Genomic DNA, 20,381 nt, shown 5'->3' with positions numbered 1-20,381 from the left:
GTATGCGTGTGTATCTTTGTGAGTTTATATGCAAACCAGAGGAGGATAACAGAGTTCCTAGAACTAGCGCTATAGGTGACTGTCAGCCCCCATGTGGGTAGTGGGAACCAAATTTAGTTCCCTGCAAAAGCAGTGAGCACCCTTAACTGCCTGAGTCATCCCTCTCCAGCCCTAAGTTGGTTTCCATTTTTGTAGTGAGATATTTTAATACCTTTCTCATTTTCTTTCACAAGTATCAGTATATAATGTACATTTAATGTATATATTTATAGGAAATTACATTTAATATCTTAATGCTATAACGTGCAATAATGTATATCAGATAATTAATGTGTGTTTATGTGTATGCATGTGCATGTGGGTATCAAAAGCATTTCAAAAACTTCAAATACTTAAAAACCAGGGCAAAGCCGGGCGGTGGTGGCGCACGCCTTTAATCCCAGCACTCGGGAGGCAGAGACAGGTGGATCTCTGTGAGTTCGAGACCAGCCTGGTCTACAAGAGCTAGTTCCAGGACAGGCTCCAAAGCTGCAGAGAAACCCTGTCTCGAAAAACCAAAAAAAAAAAAAAAAAAAAAAAACCAAAAAAAAAAACCAAAAAAAAAAACCCAGGGCAAAATATGATTACTAATGTTTTATTCAAACAATTGCCTCATTCTGTTTTTGTTTTTTTGAGACAGAGTTTCTCTGTGTAGCTCTGGCTGTCCTGGAACTAACTCTTTAGACCAGCCTGGAACTCACAGAGATCTGCTTGCCTCTGCCTCTCCAGAGTAGAGCCACCTCGTCTAGCTCATTATAATTTCTAATTAGAGGCTGATGAGAGTACAACGGCTAATGTAAATATACTTGTGAGAACTGCAGAAATCTTAACAATGTAATAATGGCTTCTTGTGAGATGATAATCTTTTTATAAGCATCTGGTACATAGGAAAGCACTCATGAAATAGCTGAATTAAGCAGTATGACTTTGCCTCAGATTAACAGTCACTACACAGTCCTCAGTCTCTGTACACTGGAAAGGTTTTTTCATCTATCACAGAGTACCACAACAGCTCTTATTCTAATTAGCAAAAAAAAAAAAAAAAGGAATGGAGCCATAAAGAGAAGAGATTAGACAAAGCAGATTAATTAACACGGAAGGGAATCATTCATGTTGGTAGGAATTACTAAGAAAGTATGAAGGATATGATAAAATTTTAATTAGTGTTTTTCTCTTTTGGAGAATTATTTATAATCAAGTAAATACCAAAAAAATAGTGCAAATAACAATACAAGCTAGAAAAAGGAAAAACAGAGATTTGGTTAGTTTCTCTGAAGAGTTCAGTGATCTAGTCTATCCAAAAACTTCAATATGGGGCTGGAGAGATGGCTCAGCCGTTAGGAGCACTGACTGCTCTTCCAGAGGTCCTGAGTTCAATTCCCAGCAACCACATGGTGGCTCATATCTATAATGAGATCTGGCACCCTCTTCTGGCCTGGAGTCATACATGCAGACAGAGCACTGTATACATAATAAATGAATATTAAAAATAAAAGAATCTCGACCAGATGTTGGGAAACCTTGGTTAAAAAAAAAACTGGTCTCCTTTAAAAGGAACAGTCTTAATCCCAGAACAACATGGTTATTAAGGCTTATGCAGTGTTATTCTTTAAAAAAAAATTTCAGTATGTCAATCCTTCAACTGTTAGCCTAATAAAATATGTCCTCACATCTGCTAACTAATCTTAGCGTGGCTTTTTGATTATCCAGTAAGTGGAAACCAAGTGGGAGCTCATCTGGAGACAATTTCACAGACATTGAAAACTAAGATAATGGATCTGATATCACCTAGTAAGAAACTTACCTGTGAGATTGAAGACAATCTGTTGTGGAACTCTCACTTCGTAATTTTAGTTTTAAACTACAAACAGTAAGTGTGGTGTACTGAAAGGGAGAGCAGGTCTAACCCACATGACAACTGTGTGACCTATTACTGCTACACTAAGGTGCAGTGAAGTTTAGTGGAGTTAAGGTTACACAGTGACACCATGGTGGAGTCTGAAAATGGAAAATATAAAGATATTCCTTCACGAAAGCCGGGCGGTGGTGGCGCACGCCTTTAATCCCAGCACTCGGGAGGCAGAGGCAGGCGGATCTCTGTGAGTTCGAGACCAGCCTGGTCTACAAGAGCTAGTTCCAGGACAGGCTCCAAAACCACAGAGAAACCCTGTCTCGAAAAACCAAAAAAAAAAAAAAAAAAAAAAAGATATTCCTTCACGAATTTTTTGAGTCTTGTCTCAAAATTGTCATTCCTGTTTCACTAAGTTTTCATCTACAGTGGATAAGTAACAAGGACAACTCTTTCACCAAAAGCCAGAGTTTACCACTCAGCAACTGCCTGCCAACACCTCAGTGTAGTAGTTTCCTTGTGACCCTTGGTTTAGAGAGGAAAAAAGCACACACTGCTCTCCTCTCTGTGGGAGTCTGAGGTTCAGACTGTGCCAGGAATAGTGCAGAGGAGGGCACAAGAACAAGTGGCAAGTCTGTTCTGACTCGGATCACCTCCACAGGACAGTGCTCAAAACATGCTCACATTCCATATGCTTACTTACATTGCCTCTCCATCACCCAACTACTCAAGTACTTTCTCAAAACGTTGAAATTCATTAGTTTAGACGAACTCTCAACTAGTACAAGAATTCCTTATTTGGATGCCCTAATAGAAAGAAGCTGGTCCAGAATCCGTCTTACATTATGTATATATGTGTTTGTGTGTGTGTGTGTGTGTGCCTTCATTATATGGGATATATACATGGAGGCCAGAGGTCAATGTATCTTCCTTGATTTATCACCACATTGTTGTTGTTACTATTTTAAGGCAAGATCTCACTCTGTAGCCCTAACTGGTCTGGAACTCAGTATGGAACCAGGCTGGCCTTCCTCTGCCTCTTGAGTACTGATTAAAGGCAAGCACCACCACACACATAACACATTGAGAAAAGGCCTCTCACTGAATCTAGAAGCTCACAGACCTGGTCAGAATGACCAGCTGGGAGCTCGGGGGATCTTCTTGTCTCCACCTCCCCAGGGCTGGTATTACATAGAGCTCAGGTTCTCACGCTTGCATGGTAAGCACTTTACTAACTGAGCCATCTCTCCAGTCCTCACCTAGAATCTCTTCTCATGCTCATAATGTATATCATATTCCCTGAGGTATATATTTGGCCACCAAAAAGAAAACATTTCCTAATCTCAGACTCGAGTCTGCTGGTTCACATTGGGTGGGGGTGTGCACGACACACACTTGTGCTGCCTCCTCCACTGTGACTCGTCATATAGCACTGCACTACTCAACTGCATACCCCGTCTACGCTGACAGAGTTCCATAGCTTTATGTCGCCTCAACAACATAACCTGGTTGGGTTTTTTTTATTCTTTCTTCATTTGTTTTCAACATAGCTCTAATCACAATTAGTTTATCTCCTTTCCAAAACCACATTTTCTTCCTGATGTTCTGACTCTGAATGTACCCAACTGCAAAGTATACCCTATGTAGATGGCCACTGATGGAGGAAGGTCATTGGTTAAATAAAAAGAAACTGCTTGGTCCTCATTGGTTAGAAGATAGGTGGGAGGAGTAAACAGAACAGAACTCTGGGAGGAAGAGGAAGTGAGCTCAGACTCCACAGCTCTGCTCTCGGGAGCAGACGCCTCAGAGAGAGACGCCATGCTCCCGGCTCCTGGACAGAGGCACGCGATGAAGCAAGCCACCAGGTCAGATATGCTGAATCTTTCCCGGTAAGACCGGTGCTCACAGATTATTAGAGATGGGTTGATCGGGATATCAGAATTAGCCAGTAAGGGCTAGAGCTAAAGGGCCAAGCAGTGATTAAAAGAATACAGTGTCCATGTAATTATTTCAGGGCATAAGCTAGCCGAGCAAGTGGCTGGGGTGTTGGGGACGCAGCCCCGCCGCCGCTCTTATTACTACAGGCCACTTCATCACTTTTCATTTCAACTTCCCCTTTTAGGCAAGCAGAGTATCATCACGGGAACTTTTCTTTTCTGTTTTTGTTGGTGAGGTTTCATAGCTATACAACCCTAAAAAGGTCTTATGACTCCACAAGAGATTAAAATCCACAATTATGTGTTTGTTCACTCCCTTCCTTTGTAGCCCTATCTTTGCTCATTTCCCTGGATTAGGGAACCTGTGATATGAAGACAGTCTTAACATCTGAACATATACATGTCAGTTTTCCTACCATTAATTTGACTGACTGACTTAACACTTTGTGAAAATTCTAAAAATTAACAACTGCATTGTGACATTCCTTTTGCTGTTTTTTAATGTTTCATGACTGCGGGTTCTTCACAGTAGGTTCAGAGTTTTCGCTTAAGTGTTTCAGGTACACAAAAATACTACTGTGGACAAAGAGATGGTTGATTGTCTAACTTCAAACACCCGTGCTCCCATATCCACCCTTCCTTTATCCCAACCATCCCATTCCCCCAAGCTCCCCCCATCCTCCCCTTCTCACTTTTCTCACCCCATTTCCCCTTACCCCATCCCACCTCACCCCCAAGTTCCCAGTTTTTGCCCGGCAAGAGCCATCTTAGGGTTGGCAAGAGACTTGATTCTAGAGGGGCTCGCAGGTGTTCAGGGAGATGTCCCCAGCTAGTACCTTGGGCAACTGAGGAGAGGGAACCTGAAATGATCCTATCCTATAGCCATACTGATGAATATCTTGCATATCACCTTAAAACCTTCATCTGGCGATGGATGGAGATAGAGACAGAGACCCACATTGGAGCACTGGACTGAGCTCCCAAGGTCCAAATGAGGAGCTGAAGGAGGGAGAACATGAGCAAGGAAGTCAGGACCGCGAGGGGTGCATCTACCCACTGAGACAGTGGGGCTGATCTATTGGGAGCTCACCAAGGCCAGCTAGACTGGGACTGAATAAGCATGGGATAAAACCGGACTCTCTGAACATGGCGGACAATGAAGGCTGATGAGAAGCCAAGGACAATGGCACCGGGTTTTGATCCTACTTCATGAACTGGCTTTGTGGGAGCCTAGCCTGTTTGGATGCTCACCTTCCTGGACCTGGATGGAGGGGGGAGGACCTTGGACTTCCCACAGGGCAGGGAATCCGGACTGCTCTTCAGACTCGAGAGGGAGGGGGAATGGAGTTGGGGGAGGGGGAGAGGAGTGGGGAGAAGGGAAGATGAGGAGGGGAGGGGGAGAGGAGAGGGGGAAGGAAACGGGAGGCGGGGAGGAGGCGGAAATTTTTTCAAAAAAAAAAAAATAAAAATAAAACACTCGTGTACAAACTCAGTTTCCAGGTGCATGCTGTGACCGTGACACTTTCTGGATCAAGTGACATCTGTGACTGGCCGCTGTCCTTACCTCTGCTTTGCGGATATTTTCTCTAGCTTCGTCTATTTTCTGTTCCAGCTCTGCTCGACTCTGCTCTGGTATAGCAACTCCATGACACTCCAGGTCATTTAAAACCTATCGAAGAAAATAAAGACGACTGTTTCTGTTCTTGTGCTTCTTCCTTGAGTATTTAGGTAATTTCAAAGGGTTCAGTGGCTAAAGCCAAGACTCATTCTTAAACTTTTTTTTTCGAGGCAGGGTTTCTCTGTAGCTTGGAAAGCCTGTCCTGAAACAATGTTGCAGTATTCTTGTAAAACAGCACACAGTCCACACGTGAATCTATCACATACTCTCTGCACCATGATATTACCCCATTCATTTGTATTTTTCCAAACCATTTTTATGAAAATCATGTTTGTGGGAATAAAAAAATAATACAGCATTCCCTCAGTGTCTGTAGCAAACCTTGTCATGTTTGCAGACTGAGCTCACTTCACTACAGTTTAACAGAACCGCACTTCCTCAGAGCACTCTCAGCACTGCAAACGGAACTGAACACACTGGAGTACTGACTTGAGATGGAAACCTAAATGTGGGATTGGTACGTGCTGCTTGCTCACTCACTGTTTTCCTGAACTGGTGATCACAGTAAGCAGGTGCTCCACTAGTCAGCTTATTCTGCACCTCTATATTAATATACACTGTCAAATTTTCCCTGAAAGGTTGTACCTACCCCTCCCCATATCCTAACCACAGGGATACTGCCAAACTTATGCTGACACAGAATTTTGAAAAATTGATTTCAATTTTATGACTTTACAGAAAGTCTAGTTTCATGTGTTGCTGTTCATCTTTTTTTTTTTTTTTTTTTTTTTTTGGTTTTTCGAGACAGGGTTTCTCTGTAGCTTTGGAGCCTATCCTGGAACTAGCTCTTGTAAAGCAGGCTGACCTTGAATTCACAGAGATCCGCCTGCCTCTGTCTGCTGGGATTAAAGGCATGCGCCACCACCACCTGGCTGTATCCATCTTATTTCTATTTTACTGCATATGCATGTGTGTGTGTAGGCCGGAGAAAGATGTTAGTTCAAGACCAGGAAAGCCAGGGCTGTGTAGAGAGGAGACCCTGTCTCCACAAAAAAAAAAAAAAAAAAAAAAAAAAAAAAAGAGAGAGAGAGAGAGAAAAAAAGCTTATGGGCTTTTCAAGGTAGGCAAGAGTTAAGAGCATTACGCTGACTGTTGAGAAAATACAGGGAAAACATACATAGGATTTTTCACATTGATAAAATTAAATTCCTTGGAGTTGGATAGCTCAATGGTTAAGAGCATGGACTGCTCTTTCAGAGAACCCAGGTTCAACTTCCAGCACATACATGGCAGCTCACAGCTGTCTACACTCTAGTTTCAGTGGATCTGATGCCAATGCCCTCTTCTGACCTCCGTGGGTCGCAGGGCGCGCTATCACATACTCACCCGCTGCTGTTGAACAATGTTCTTGTGCTCACGCGCTACTCGTGTGGCCCACTTCCGAGCCTCCTTATTTAGACTGTGCTCCTCTGTGGTTCCAGTCTCTGATTCTAACTGTCGACTCTACAAGAGAGAACAGAGAGAAGTACTGTTACTCCACTGCAAAGTCCACCAATCCGTAGTTGGATCAGAGGGTCTCTCCTTGATCTGCACTGACAATGTAAGACACACCCTACTACTGTGGGAAGCAAGGTCTAAGTCAAACAAAGTCCCTGTGAGGCAGCTACAGAGATTAGTAGTCTTGGAAGCCGCTGGAGATGAACCCCTCCCTCTTAAACATTTGACTAGCAACACTGGAGATTCCAAAAAATATCACCTGCCCTCTGAAAGTTGGCCTTTCATTGTTGGGACACCGTGCCCTCATATACCTAAGAAGATATCTATTTACTTAACAGGAGAACTTTCCACAAATTCTCTTATGACTATCTTCCTCATTTATGAGAAACTGCTAAATGCAACAAAATGTCCGCCAGAGGAAAGAGCCATCCCTCCTGAGAAGAATTCTCAGCTAGGTGGTGGTGACACACATCTTTCATCCCAGCTCTCAGGAGGCAGAGGCAGGTGGGTCTGACTTCAAGGCCAGCTTGGTCTACAGAGTAAGTTCCAGAACAGCCAGGGCTACATAGAAGAATCCTGCCTCAAAAAACAAAACAAAAAATAATCCTCAAGTAGTGCAGCACAAATAATAAAAACCCAGAGACAGAAATCAACCCCAAATACAGAAAAGTGAAGCAGCCAAGCCATGAGAGAAGTCTACCTCTACCAAGGCTGGGCGACCGTAAACTAAACAGACTAAGCCTCTCTCTCCTCCTATTTTATATTCGCTCTTGTGCTGGGACTAAAGGCATGGGACTCCCCAGAACTAGAATTAAAGGTGTGAGCCATCACCTCCTAGATTTGTTCCTGCATTGATCTTGTGTAGCCCAGGGTGGCCTTGAACTCACAGAGATCCATCTGACTTTGTCTCCCAAATTCTGGAATTAAAGGTGTGTGTCAGTCACCATTGCCTGACCTCTAGTGGCTTTAGCTTTGCTTCTGGTCTTCAGGAATATTTATCAAAATGTAAATCATATACCACTACAAAGCAGTGCTGGAGAGATGGCTTAATAGCTAAGAGTAGAAACTGCTCTCGAGGAGGCCCAGAGTTTGGAGTCCAGCACGGACACTGGGAGGCTGACACTGCCTGTACCTCCAGCTCCGATGTGTTCATCAACACTCTCTTCTGGCCTCTTTAGCACCTGTACTCATATGCACATATCCATACACAGACACACACACAAACATAAATTAAGTTTTAAAAATTTCAGGTAAATTTCCCCAAAAATATATTTGCCTTTTATATATATTAGAGCATTTTTTTTTTTTTTGGTTTTTCAAGACAGGGTTTCTCAGTGTAGCTTTGGAGCCTGTCCTGGCACTAGCTCTTGTAGACCAGGCTGGCCTCAAACTCACAGAGATCCACCTGCCTCTGCCTCCCGAGTGCTGGGATTAAAGGCGTGTGCCACAACCACCCGGCCAATTTTTTAAAAAAATCACCAAAGCTTTTATTTTTTCTTTAAATTTTGATTTACTTATTTTAAATTTTTATATATTTACTTTTATTATATGAATTTTTGCTTTGAATGTATGTCTATTCTAAATGTGTATGCCTGGTCTGTGTGGAGGCTACCCACCATGTGGGTACTGGGAATTGAATCTGGGTCCTATGTCATAGCAGTTAGTACCCTTAACTGCTGAGCTATCTCTCTGGCCCCCCATATTAGGGAAATTTTTATTAATTATTAAATAGATGCATAAAATGTCTCACCTAAGTAAAATTTAAATATGCAAAAATTTTAAAATAAGATGTATTTACTTAATGTAACTACTAACCTGTGGAAGATAAAAAAAAACAAAAATACTGGCTAGAATTAGAGTAAAATATGATACAACAGAAATTTAATGTCAGATTTTGCTACCATTATATCCTAAAATCTTGTTATTCATAGTTCAAGGAAAATAAAGATGAAAGACTCTTCTCTTTCCTGTCAGGAAGTTGGAGGGAGAAACACTCCTCATTTTTTTCTGCCTGTACATATCATACGTATCTATATTTTATGGATGTTTTTCTGCCTGTACACATCATACGTATCTATATTTTATGGATGTTTTTCTGCCTGTACACATCATACGTATCTATATTTTATGGATGTTTTTCTGCCTGTACACATCATACGTATCTATATTTTATGGATGTTTTTCTGCCTATATACATCATACGTATCTATATTTTATGGATGTTTTTCTGCCTGTACACATCATACGTATCTATATTTTATGGATGTTTTTCTGCCTGTATACATCATACGTATCTATATTTTATGGATTTTTTCTGCCTGTATACATCATACGTATCTATATTTTATGGATGTTTTTCTTGTGCCTTTTCAAAGACATGCAGCAGCATTTGAAGGACAGTCATTACTAGTTCTGGTATGGAAAGAAGACACATTGAGATGTACTAGGGCAAATGTGCTGAAAAGAGAAAATCCTGGTTCAGAACACAGACTGTTGGCTGTCAGAGACGGGTCTCCTGTGTTGTCTAGGCTGTTCTTGAGCTAAGTAAACTATAGGTAGGGATCATCTTGCTTGGGTTGAATATTACTTATTCCAACACCTTTCAGGGGCCGGGCGGTGGTGGCACACGCCTTTAATCCCAGCACTCGGGAGGTAGAGGCAGGCCGGGCGGTGGTGGCACACGCCTTTAATCCCAGCACTCGGGAGGTAGAGGCAGGCGGATCTTTGTGAGTTCGAGGCCAGCCTGGTCTAGAAGAGCTAGTTCCAGGACAGGAACCAAAAGCGACAGAGAAACCCTGTCTCGAAAAATCCAAATAAACAAACAAACAAACAAACAAACAAATAAATAAATAAATGAATAAATAAATAAATAAATATTTGGAAGACAGCTTGGAAAAAAAAGAAGTCCAAGCTACAGAGAAACCCTGTCTCGAAAAATCCAAATAAATAAATAAATAAATAAATATTTGGAAGACAGCTTGGAAAAAAAAGAAGTCCTTAGCATTTTAAGAAGCCATTCTGGTCAGAAAAGAATTACAGATATGTAATAAAGACAAATCCAGATTTAAAAAAAAAGACCTCTAAATGGGTCACAGTGTTGAATCAATGTACAAAGGCTTGGGAGAGAGAAGAAAAATAGTATTGAGAGAAAAAATTAAATAATTAAAAAAACCCAAGTCTTTAAAGAGACAGAGCATAGACGGTCATAGATTAAAAGTAATAAAGATAATAAATATTAAGAAGTAATAGAATAAAACCGAATAAGCCATGTAAAGACAGAATATACAGAGAGTCTGGATTATGTATGTTATTGTCTTTTCTTTGAATTTTTGGACTGTGAAGGAGCTAAGAAACCAATACTTTAAAGGTATCTTGATTTCAAAATATGAGTCTAAGGATATGTTGCTTTGAAAAAGGGGTTCTGTTTCCACAGAAGATGAGAACCTTACAGATTAATGTGATTTGATGGACCAACACCCCCTGAAAGGTCACTGTGAACACCCCAAAAATTACTTTGCCCAACAAAAAGCAGGAAGCAATTTGGAGAGAACTATGCCCATATTCCCAAATATTGTTTATAAATGTCTGTTCACATTTAAAAGGGGATATGCTATAGAGATTTGTATTGGTATGGATCTTGGTCTACTGATACAAATTTAAGGTCAATTTTCTTGATTAAGGTATTATGTTTGTATAGCTCATTTTATTTTATTTTATTTTTTTTTGTGGTTTTTCAAGACAGGGTTTCTCTGCGGTTTTGGAGCCTGTCCTGGAACTAGCTCTTGTAGACCAGGCTGGTCTCGAACTCACAGAGATCCGCCTGCCTCTGCCTCCCGAGTGCTGGGATTAAAGGCGTGCGCCACCACCGCCCGGCTGTATAGCTCATTTTAAAATGCAATGTATAACTAAGAAATATAGGTTAATAGATAATTACCTATAATAGTCAAGCTTCTAGTCATGTTAGTTATGTTTTCTAGATATATTTCAATTAGATAGGTGTTCTTCAAACCTTTCAAAGACCTATGGAATACGGCATCTAAATGTTTTAAGAAGACTTTTCATGACAGTAAGACACATCTGCTCCTGGTAGCACCAATTACTTTAAGAGGAAGATGGGCATTGAAGAGGTTCTTCATGAAGTTTGTTAGCCATTTGGGCAAGAAACTGCTCTTGCCTGGACTGCTTGATGGTATGTTGGGTGAACTGGACAAGCAGGACCTGCAGAGAAATGACTGCTGAACTTGCTTAAAGATGAGATGATCCTTCAGGGTTCCTGCTTCATGAAAGAGTCTGCTAGACTTTCTGCAGGACACAGAAGAAACTGACTGACAAATTGCCAATATAGGCAGACCTGTCTTTGAAAGTTCCTGTTTTATGGAAAAGTCTATTGGATACTGTGGGCCTAAAGGCTGAAGATGGATGCCTCAATGGTACAGGAGAACTTTGGGTAACTGTCCAGGTAGTGAGATGTCTCTGTCAATTCTAGAGTTTTGGAAATTGCTTACAAAGCACTTCCTGTTTATTTAGGTAATATTGTATCCTTCTGGAGTCTATGATGGAGTTGAAGAATAGATATAGTTTTCCTTAGTCATGATAAAAGATAAAATAAATATAAATGTTATAACTGTAATTCTTGTTTGATACTTGTTTTGTTATATGTAATTTTACTATGTTACAGATAGTCTTTTTTATTTAAACATAAAAGGGGAGGTGATGTGGGATTCCTCTCTGTATGCTGTGATTACCATTAATGAATAAAGAAACTGCTTTGGACCTATAACAGGGCAGAACTTAGCTAGGTGGGAAAAATGAAACTGAATGCTGGGAGAAAGGAGGCAGAGTTAAGGAGAAGCCATGAAGCCACTATCAGAGACAGACATGTTGAAACCTTGCCAATAGGCCACAAATCTCATGGTAAAATAATGGAGATGGATTAAATTAAGATTTAAGAGTTAGCCAGAAATGCGCTTAAGCTATTGGCCAAACAGTACTGCAAATAATATGGTTTCCATGTGATTATTTTGGAACTAAGTAGCAGGAAATTAATTAGCAGCCTTCTAGTTACAACCCAGGATAGCTAAAACAATTCTGTACAAAAAAAAAAAACAAACCAAAACTTCTGGAGGCATCACCATGTCTGACTTCAAACTTTACTATAGAGTTACGATAATGAAAACAGCTCAGTATTGGCATAAAAACAGATAAGAGGACCAATGGAATTGATTCAAAGACCTGGATATCAACCTACACACCTATGAATACTTGATTTTTGACAAAGAAGCTAAAAGTATAAAATGGAAAAAAAAGCATAGTCAAGAAATGGTGCTGGCATAACTGAATATGACATGTAGAAGAATGTAAATAGATCTATATCTATTGCCATGCACAAAACTCAAGTCCAAATGGATGAAAGACATCAACATAAAACCAACCACAATGAACCTCATTATTCATTATTGTAACGCGACAGTAGAGTTTGAAGTCAGGCATGGTGATGCCTCCAGAAGAAAAAGTGGGAAGAAGCCGCGAATGCATTGGCATGGAAGACCACTTTCTAAATATCACCCCAGGAGTATGGACACTGAGAGCAACAATTAGTTACTGGAACCTCCAGAAACTGAGAAACTTCTGGAAAGGAAAGGACACAGTCAACAAGACAAAATGGCAGCCCACAGAATGGAAAAAGATCTTCACCAACCCCACATCTGACGGAGGACTGATCTCCAAAATATACAAAGAACTCAAGAAACTAGACACCAAAGAACAAATATTCCAATTTAAAAAATGGGGTATGGACCTAAACAGAGAACACTCAACAGAGAAATCTCAAAAGGGCGGAAGACAATTAAGAAAATGCTCTTTAGCCATCGGAGAAATGCAAATCAAAACAACTCTGGGATTCCGTCTTACACCTGTCAGAATGGCCAAGATCAAAAACACTGATAACAACTTATGCTGGAGAAGATGTGGGGTAATGTGAATGCTCCCCCATTGCCGGTGGGAGTGCAAAGTTGTACTGCTGCTTTGAAAATCAGTATGGCGATTTCTCAGAAAATTAGGCATCAGTCTACCTCAAAACCCAGCAATATCACTCTTGGGCATATATTCAAAGGATGCTCAATCATACCACAAGGACATGTGCTCAACTATGTTCACAGCAATATTATTCATAATAGCCATAACCTAGAAACACCCTAGATGCCCCCCAACTGAAAAATGGAGAAGGAAAATGTGGTGCATTTATACAATGGAGCACTGAAGTGAAAAGTGAAGCATGCCCCCGGCAATGTTGAAGCTGTGTGGGCAGCTCGTTTAGACTGATTTTCATAGTCTGAGTTGATGACAATGACTGACCAAGTCTCTTCTTCAAGGAACAGGTTCCACCAAGATATGAACTCGGATCGCTGGATTCAGAGTCCATTACACTATTTAGTGGTAAAAAATAATGACATCTTGAAATTTGTAGGCAAATGAACGGAACTAGGAAAAAAAAAACCATACTGAGTGAGGTAACCCAGACCCAGAAAGACAAATATAATATTTACTCACTCATAAGTAACTTAGACATAAAGCAAAGAATAACCAGTTCACAACCGCAGAAAACCTAGGCAACAACAAAGACCCTGAGACATACATGGATCCACCTAGGAAGGAGAAAAAGATGAGATCTCCTGAGTAAGCTGAGAGCATGGGGGGCAGGGGAGAGAGAAGGGGAGAGTGGAGGAAAGAAAGGCAATGGGGAAAATGTATAGCTCAATGAAAGACAATAAATAAAAAATTTACAGATAAAAAGAAAAGTAACATAAAAGCAACATAAAATGTAAAAATGGATAAAAGATTAAAATAGATATTTTACTAAAATAGATAGACAAAGGTCTAAAAGTCATGAAAACATTCAACAGATAGTCATCAAGTAAACAACACCTAAACTATCATAAAATACTATTTCGTAACCACAAGGATGGCTGAAATCAGGATGGGCTGCTATGTAGCTCAGCAGCAGTGCTTGTCTAATATACATAAAGTCTTTGGTTTGACCTCCAGGTCCGTGAAATAAACAAGAAACCAAAATAGATGAACAACAACAACAAATACTCGTTGTGATATAGAGAAATAAGAACCAGCATATAAAGCTAGTGGAAATAAAAAATGGTATAGTTACTGGGCAAAGAGTTAGCAGTTTCCTAAAAGTGCTTTAAACACAAATTTATCATCACCCAGCAACCCTGGAGAAATGAAGATACATTAATATAAATAAGTGTTTATGATAGCATTATCTCCGCCTCTTTCTGTGACTCTCTGTGTGTAAATGTGCATGCGCATGCACGAGCCGTGTAGTCCAGAGGGCAACCTTTACTGTCATTTCTCAGGTGCTGTCCACCATTTATTTTTATCTTATTTTTTTATTTTTGAGATAGGGTTTCACTATGGTGTAGCCCTGGCTGTCCTGGAACTTGCTCCAAAGACCAGGCTGCCTTGAACTCAGAGATCTGCCTGCTTCTTCCTCTTGAATGCTGGGAAGAAAGGTGTGCACCACCATTGCCTGCCCACCATTTTTTGAGATCTAGTCTCTCACTAGCCTGAAGCTCACAAAGCAGGCTAGGTTGGTTGATCAGCAAGCTGAGTCAGTCACCTGTCTTCACCAGCCACAGCATTGGGATTCTTTTTTTTTTAATTATAAATACAAAATTTCTCCCTTCCCTTTCCTCCCTTTAAATATTCCCTGATTGCTCTTGTCAAATTGATGCTCTCTTTAAAAAAACAACAACAACAACAATAACAACAACAAAAAACAAAAACAAAAAAAGTGGGTTCTGGGTATTGAACTGCTTACAGGAAAAGCACTTTACTGACTTCTCAGCCTGGTTAGAGCCAAGGTGCAAACAACCTAAATGTTCACCAAATGATAAACAGATGAACAAAATGTTGAATATTCATGGAATGCAATATTAATCAGAAATTAAAAAACAACAAAATGCAAGCACTTTCAATAACAGGGATAAATCGAAAAGACTTGTTAAATGAAAGAAACAAGATACAACAGAGTTGCTGGGCGGTGGTGGCGCACGCCTTTAATCCCAGCACTTGGGAGGCAGAGGCAGGCGGATCTCTATGAGTTTGAGACCAGCCTGGTCTACAAGAGCTAGTTCCAGGACAGGCTCCAAAACCACAGAGAAACCCTGTCTCGAAAAAGCAAAAAAACAAAACAAAACAAAACAACAACAAAAAACAGAGTATACATACTCCATAATTTAATTTAGTGAAATGTCCAGAAAAAAAATGTAAATGTTCCAGGACTTACTTATAATGATACTTACATAAGTTGGTAAACACAAAAATTATTCAGTATACTGAACTGAGTAAATTATATAAGTATGCCTCAATAAACCTGTTTAAAAATCATACCACATCGGGACTTCCTGATTATATTAGCCACTGGACACCAAGAAAATGCCACCATCTGTGTACGTATCAGTGAGCTCATCTAGTCCACCATACACAGGTTACTGTGGCCCATGGTCTAACCCTCCTCTCGGGGTTCATCTTGAGGACAGTTTCTGGCCAGATGTTTTGTTGCATTTTCCGGCTAAACATCCTGTTTGTTCCTGTGCTCCCTCTGTCCCTATGGTGGTTGGCTATATGCCTATTGTATACTCTATCTTGCTTTTTTTTTTTTTCTTTTGTTTTTCGAGACAGGGTTTCTCTGTAGCTTTGGAGCCTGTCCTGGAACTCCCTTTGTAGACCAGGCTGGTCTCAAACTCACAGAGATCCGCATGTCTCTGGGATTAAAGGCGCGCGCCACCACCGCCCGGCTTGTATACTCTATCTTGGATGTGGTAATTTCCCACCTGCCTGGGGGGAGTTCCACTGTGCATCAGCTAGGTATATAAGGTTTGTCCTAAGCTTGAATAAATGGCATTTGGCATTATCTCCTCACGAATGACCCACGTCTCTTGTGTGTTCTTTTAATCTCAAGGCCCTTGCCCGGTTCACGAACGGTACAGCAGAGAGTAATGCAGATGTTACAGGTTACCATGTAACCTAGTGACTTGCATATACAGTAGGGATTCAGTGTTTGTTGAAATGACATATGCTTCAAAACAAGATGGGAACAAGAATGTTTTTAGAAATCTGAATGAGGACAGAGGCAATTAGTCCTTTCTGCATGGCTGAAGCTTACCTCACGGGAGAGTGAGTCAACAGATCTGACATATAATCTTCACTCCATGGTAGGCCTAGTGCTACCAACTCTAAAAGGAAGCAGTTAAAGAGGGGTTCTAGCCTCATGAAGAATACTAGACTGTATAGAGAGTAAAAATTATTAGGGGTGGTATCTGTATTTTGTTGTTGTTTTTTTCAGGCAGGGTTTCTCTGTGTAGCTCTGGCTGTCCTGGAATTAGCTCTTGTAGACCAGGCTGTCCTCAAACTCACAGAGATCCTGACTCTGCCTCCCGAGTGCTGGGATTAAAGGTGGGCACCACCACCGCCTGGCGATAATTTATTGACTTTTTTTTACTTTATGTGCACTGATGTTCTGCCTGCATGTATGTCTGTGAGGGTGCGACCATTCCGCATAGCAGGAAGAACATTAACACTGCCATCACAATAGCTATGTCATTCATTCATGATTAAGACCTTGATCAAGTTTCTTTACTTTTAGGCTCCAGTTCTCTTTTAATAAAGGCAGGATTATATCAATGCTCCTATAAATTAAGGTACTTGAGATAATCCTGATGAAGAATGAGCATCTCACTTTCTTGATTACAAATAGTAAACAAACAAACAAAAAGCCTTCCTGATTTATATAATGTAAAAACTGATAGTCATGGATGATTCATTTAAGGGCCCATATATGACTTTCATTCCAATATCAGGTCCCGCCCTTCAACGACATGCAAGCCCACACATTCCACCCTTCCACCCTTGCCCATGCCCCCATATACCTCAGCTATGGTCATTCTCAGGGCACTGACAGGGGAGAGCTCAATATCCACCAGTTGGGCGGCTTTTAAACTCTGCCCAGTAAAGATTGCGCAAGGACAGAAAACAGCAGAGAGTTAGAATTTTAAGGTAAACAGGGGACATAATAGCTTAGAACATTATCACAGTGCCTAAAAACAAAGACAGGTCTTAGGGCTATAGTTAAGCTTTGGAAAAGTGAGGTAAGAGTCACTATTCTGAGGCAAATGGGCAAAGGAAAAAAAAAACAAACCTTAAATTGGTCAGAATTTTAAGTTTATCAAACTTAATAAACTTGTTCAGACTTTGCATCTTCTTTTTCTTTTAAAAGCAACATTGTATTCTGTAGTCCATGCTAGCCTTCTTCTTCGTCCTATTTCCTACTGCTGGAATTAGAGGAGTAAGTACCACACAGAATCATAACCTCTATCTTCTAATGTCCTATTTATTCATCCCAGGCCTCAAAGAAGTCCAACTCTAAGAAAATATCACTGAGTCATTAAGCAGAAGCTGAATGCCTTTAAAGGGGGAAGAACTGGGGAGGCAGCTCAGCAACAGGGCACCTGCCTAGCATTCACAAGGCCCTAGGTTTTCATCATTAATACTGCCAAAAATTAAAAATAAATAAATAAAAATTTAAAAGGGGAGGTATTACTACAATAAATTATAATGTAGAGGAAACTAAAGATATCCTCCGTTTCTTTATATAATCTTTAACACAAGGCTATTTAGAATGTAAGAAAACAAAACAAAATACTGGGTATGGTGGTTCACACTGTAATTCCAGCTCTTGGGAGGTGGAGGCAAGATTTTTGTGAATTTGAGGCCAGTTAGCGCTACAAAGCTGGGGGCGGGGAATCAAACATATATCTACTAAACTCTTATATGCTCTCCTGGTACTGACTATGAATTTATCAAAAGAGTTACAAATATACTTTGCCCTCTGTCTTAGCTTCCTACTTTAGGAGAATGTTCTCATTCTTAACTATTAAATTTTGTAATTTTATTGTCAAATAAATTTTATTTTCAAACTTCAAATAATTGTAAACATTTCTCATAAAATTGGAAAAAATGATTAATGTCTGCTATTTAAAAACTTCTCATTGGGGCTTAACATTAATGCATTGAACAATTTAAAAATAAAAGGAATTGTCAAAGATCTGTAATTTGTATAAAGTCAACCAAAATATTTTCATGCACATATTTATCATTCCATTTATTAGTTCTGTCCTGGAGGAGATTTAGCCACTGGTTATTTTGAAGACTATAGTATGAAGAAAGATACAGTATGAAAAAGGACACAGTATGAAGTATGTCCAGAAAACATAATTTGTACTGGAAAAAAAATCCACTGAATACTTTTTAATTTTTTTGATTGTTTTCAGATTTTCTGAAACTTTTCTACCTCAACCTACAGTATAAAAACCCTGGATATGCGAGCTGTACTCAGAAAGAAGTGGTGTGGTTTCTCTGTTGTTAAACAGAGATACACTCATCTTCTGCTGCTTATTCAGCACAAACAACGAGCGAAGTGAAGATGTGGAGTTCCCTTACAGTGTCACTGTCACAAGGCTGGAACTGGAAGGGCTGAGGCTTGTGAAATACAGCATTCTCTTGTAGAAACAGCTGAAGGTTATAGTCCCGTACCACCTAAAGACAAAACAGGAACCTGTAAGTCTTAAGTAAGGTTAAAATGTCCAGTAATTATAGTCTAAAGTTTAGGGCCAGATGACATATCAAGTAAAGGGTGTTTTTGTTGCACAAGACTGATGGCCTGAGTTCAATCACCAGAACCCAGGTAAAGGTGAAAAGAGAGAACCAACTCCACAAAGTTGTCTTCTGACCTTTACAAGTGCACTGTAGCATGCCTCCACACACGTGCACATACACATGCACACACAACAACCAAATAATGATAAATTAAAAAATGTTTAAAGCTTCATTTTTAAAGATTCATTCAGCCATTTTCTTTTTTTTAAAATATTTATTTATTTATTATATATACAATATTCTGTCTGTGTGTATGTCTGCAGGCCAGAAGAGGGCACCAGACCCCATTACAGATGGTTGTGAGCCACCATGTGGTTGCTGGGAATTAAACACAGGATCTTTGGAAGAGCAGACAATGCTCTTAACCTCTGAGCCATCTCTCCAGCCCCCAGCCATTTTCTTATTTACTTATTATTTTTGACAAAGTACTTCTATGGAGCTATGGTTGGTCTGGAATGTACTGTGTAGACTAGGTTGACCTTGAACTCACAAGAGATTTACCTGCCTCTGTCCTCCAAGTGCTGGGATTAAAGCTACACATCGCCTGGCTCCTTTCCTTTTTTCCTTCCTTCCTTAGATTTATTTATTTATTATGAATACAGTGTTCTGTCTGCATCTATGACTCCAGGCCAGAAGAGGGTGCCAGATCTCATTATAGGTGGTTGTAAGCCACCATGTGGTTGCTGGGAATTGAACTCAGGATCTTTGGAAGAGCAGACAATGCTCTTAACCACTGAGCCATCTCTCCAGCCCTCCACTTAAACTTAAATGCAAAATTCACTTCTAAATAATTTATGGACTAATGAGGGGGCAATGTAGAAATAAGAATAAAAGCCCTTTACATTTCATGTTACAGATTGTAGTAGGAGTGTCTGTTTAGTTATTTAAAAACAAGAAACAAGCATTTCAAGAACACAAAGGAATACAGAAAGAAATACTTTTAGCTGGGGGTGGGGGATTAGCCCTTGCCTTTAATTCCAGCACCTGGGAGGCAGAGGCAGGCAGATCTCTGAGTTTAAGGCCAGCCTGGTCTACGGAGTGAGTTACTGGACAGTTAAGTTTATTCCAGGCATAAACTTCCCACTATAGCTGAAGGCAAGCATGGATCTCAGTAAAGAATTTGTCTTCCTGCCAGGAACAGAGACTCCGCAAAGAAGTTGGCTGAGGCCCTGAAATTAGAAGGAGGTTCCTAAAAAATATTGACAGTTGTTTAATACAGAATGTGTTGTCTTTGGGATTTCTTCTGCAGAACTCTCAAGGAATAGAGAAGCCGCGGCCAGTATCGAGAAAGCCAATAGCAACCAGGCTTGGTGGTGCAGTCTCCTAATCCTAACACCTGTGAGACAGAGAAACCCTGTCTGGAAAAACAAAAACAAAAAAGGAAGAAATACTTTGGAGAAAGGTAATAATTGATGAAACAGAACACTAAAAAACAGAACAAAACATATTTTTGGCAAAATTAACAAAACTGACTGACTTCATAAAAAAATAAAGTGTAAACAGAAATAACAAGGGAGAAGGTGACAGAGACAGACAAGTTCTTAAAAGAGGTGTGCCACCAGAGCTGATAAATGAACAACTATATAGGAAAATGAAAGCTGCTAAAACACACTGGAAAAACAATCAAAAATGAGAAAAAAAATCAGAAAACCTGAGCTGACTACTAAACGTATTTTTTCCCAGTGGTCAAAAACCATTGCTATGCAGAAAG

General features: G+C 40.1%; 1 protein-coding gene across 6 annotated transcripts in view; it reads right to left on the bottom strand.

Moving 5' to 3' along the window:
* The window catches only part of Fchsd2 (FCH and double SH3 domains 2), a 216,077-nt gene that overhangs the window by 32,197 nt on the left and 163,499 nt on the right, over window positions 1–20,381 (bottom strand). For 4 of the 6 annotated variants that reach the window (XM_075971605.1, XM_075971606.1, XM_075971608.1 and 1 more), the window contains 4 exons: window positions 18,455–18,550; window positions 16,885–16,956; window positions 6,830–6,946; window positions 5,390–5,494 (listed from right to left, as the gene is read on the bottom strand). In XM_075971605.1, coding sequence (XP_075827720.1) covers window positions 5,390–5,494; window positions 6,830–6,946; window positions 16,885–16,956; window positions 18,455–18,550 — 390 coding nt within the window. The remainder of the gene's footprint in view (window positions 1–5,389; window positions 5,495–6,829; window positions 6,947–16,884; window positions 16,957–18,454; window positions 18,551–20,381) is intronic. The other 2 variants (XM_075971610.1, XM_075971607.1) reach the window with 1 other exon arrangement.

Source organism: Microtus pennsylvanicus, chromosome 5 (assembly GCF_037038515.1).
Source record: "Microtus pennsylvanicus isolate mMicPen1 chromosome 5, mMicPen1.hap1, whole genome shotgun sequence".
Taxonomy (NCBI): domain Eukaryota; kingdom Metazoa; phylum Chordata; class Mammalia; order Rodentia; family Cricetidae; genus Microtus; species Microtus pennsylvanicus.
Note: the sequence above shows the minus strand (reverse complement) of the source record. Positions and strands in the feature narration are given on the sequence as shown.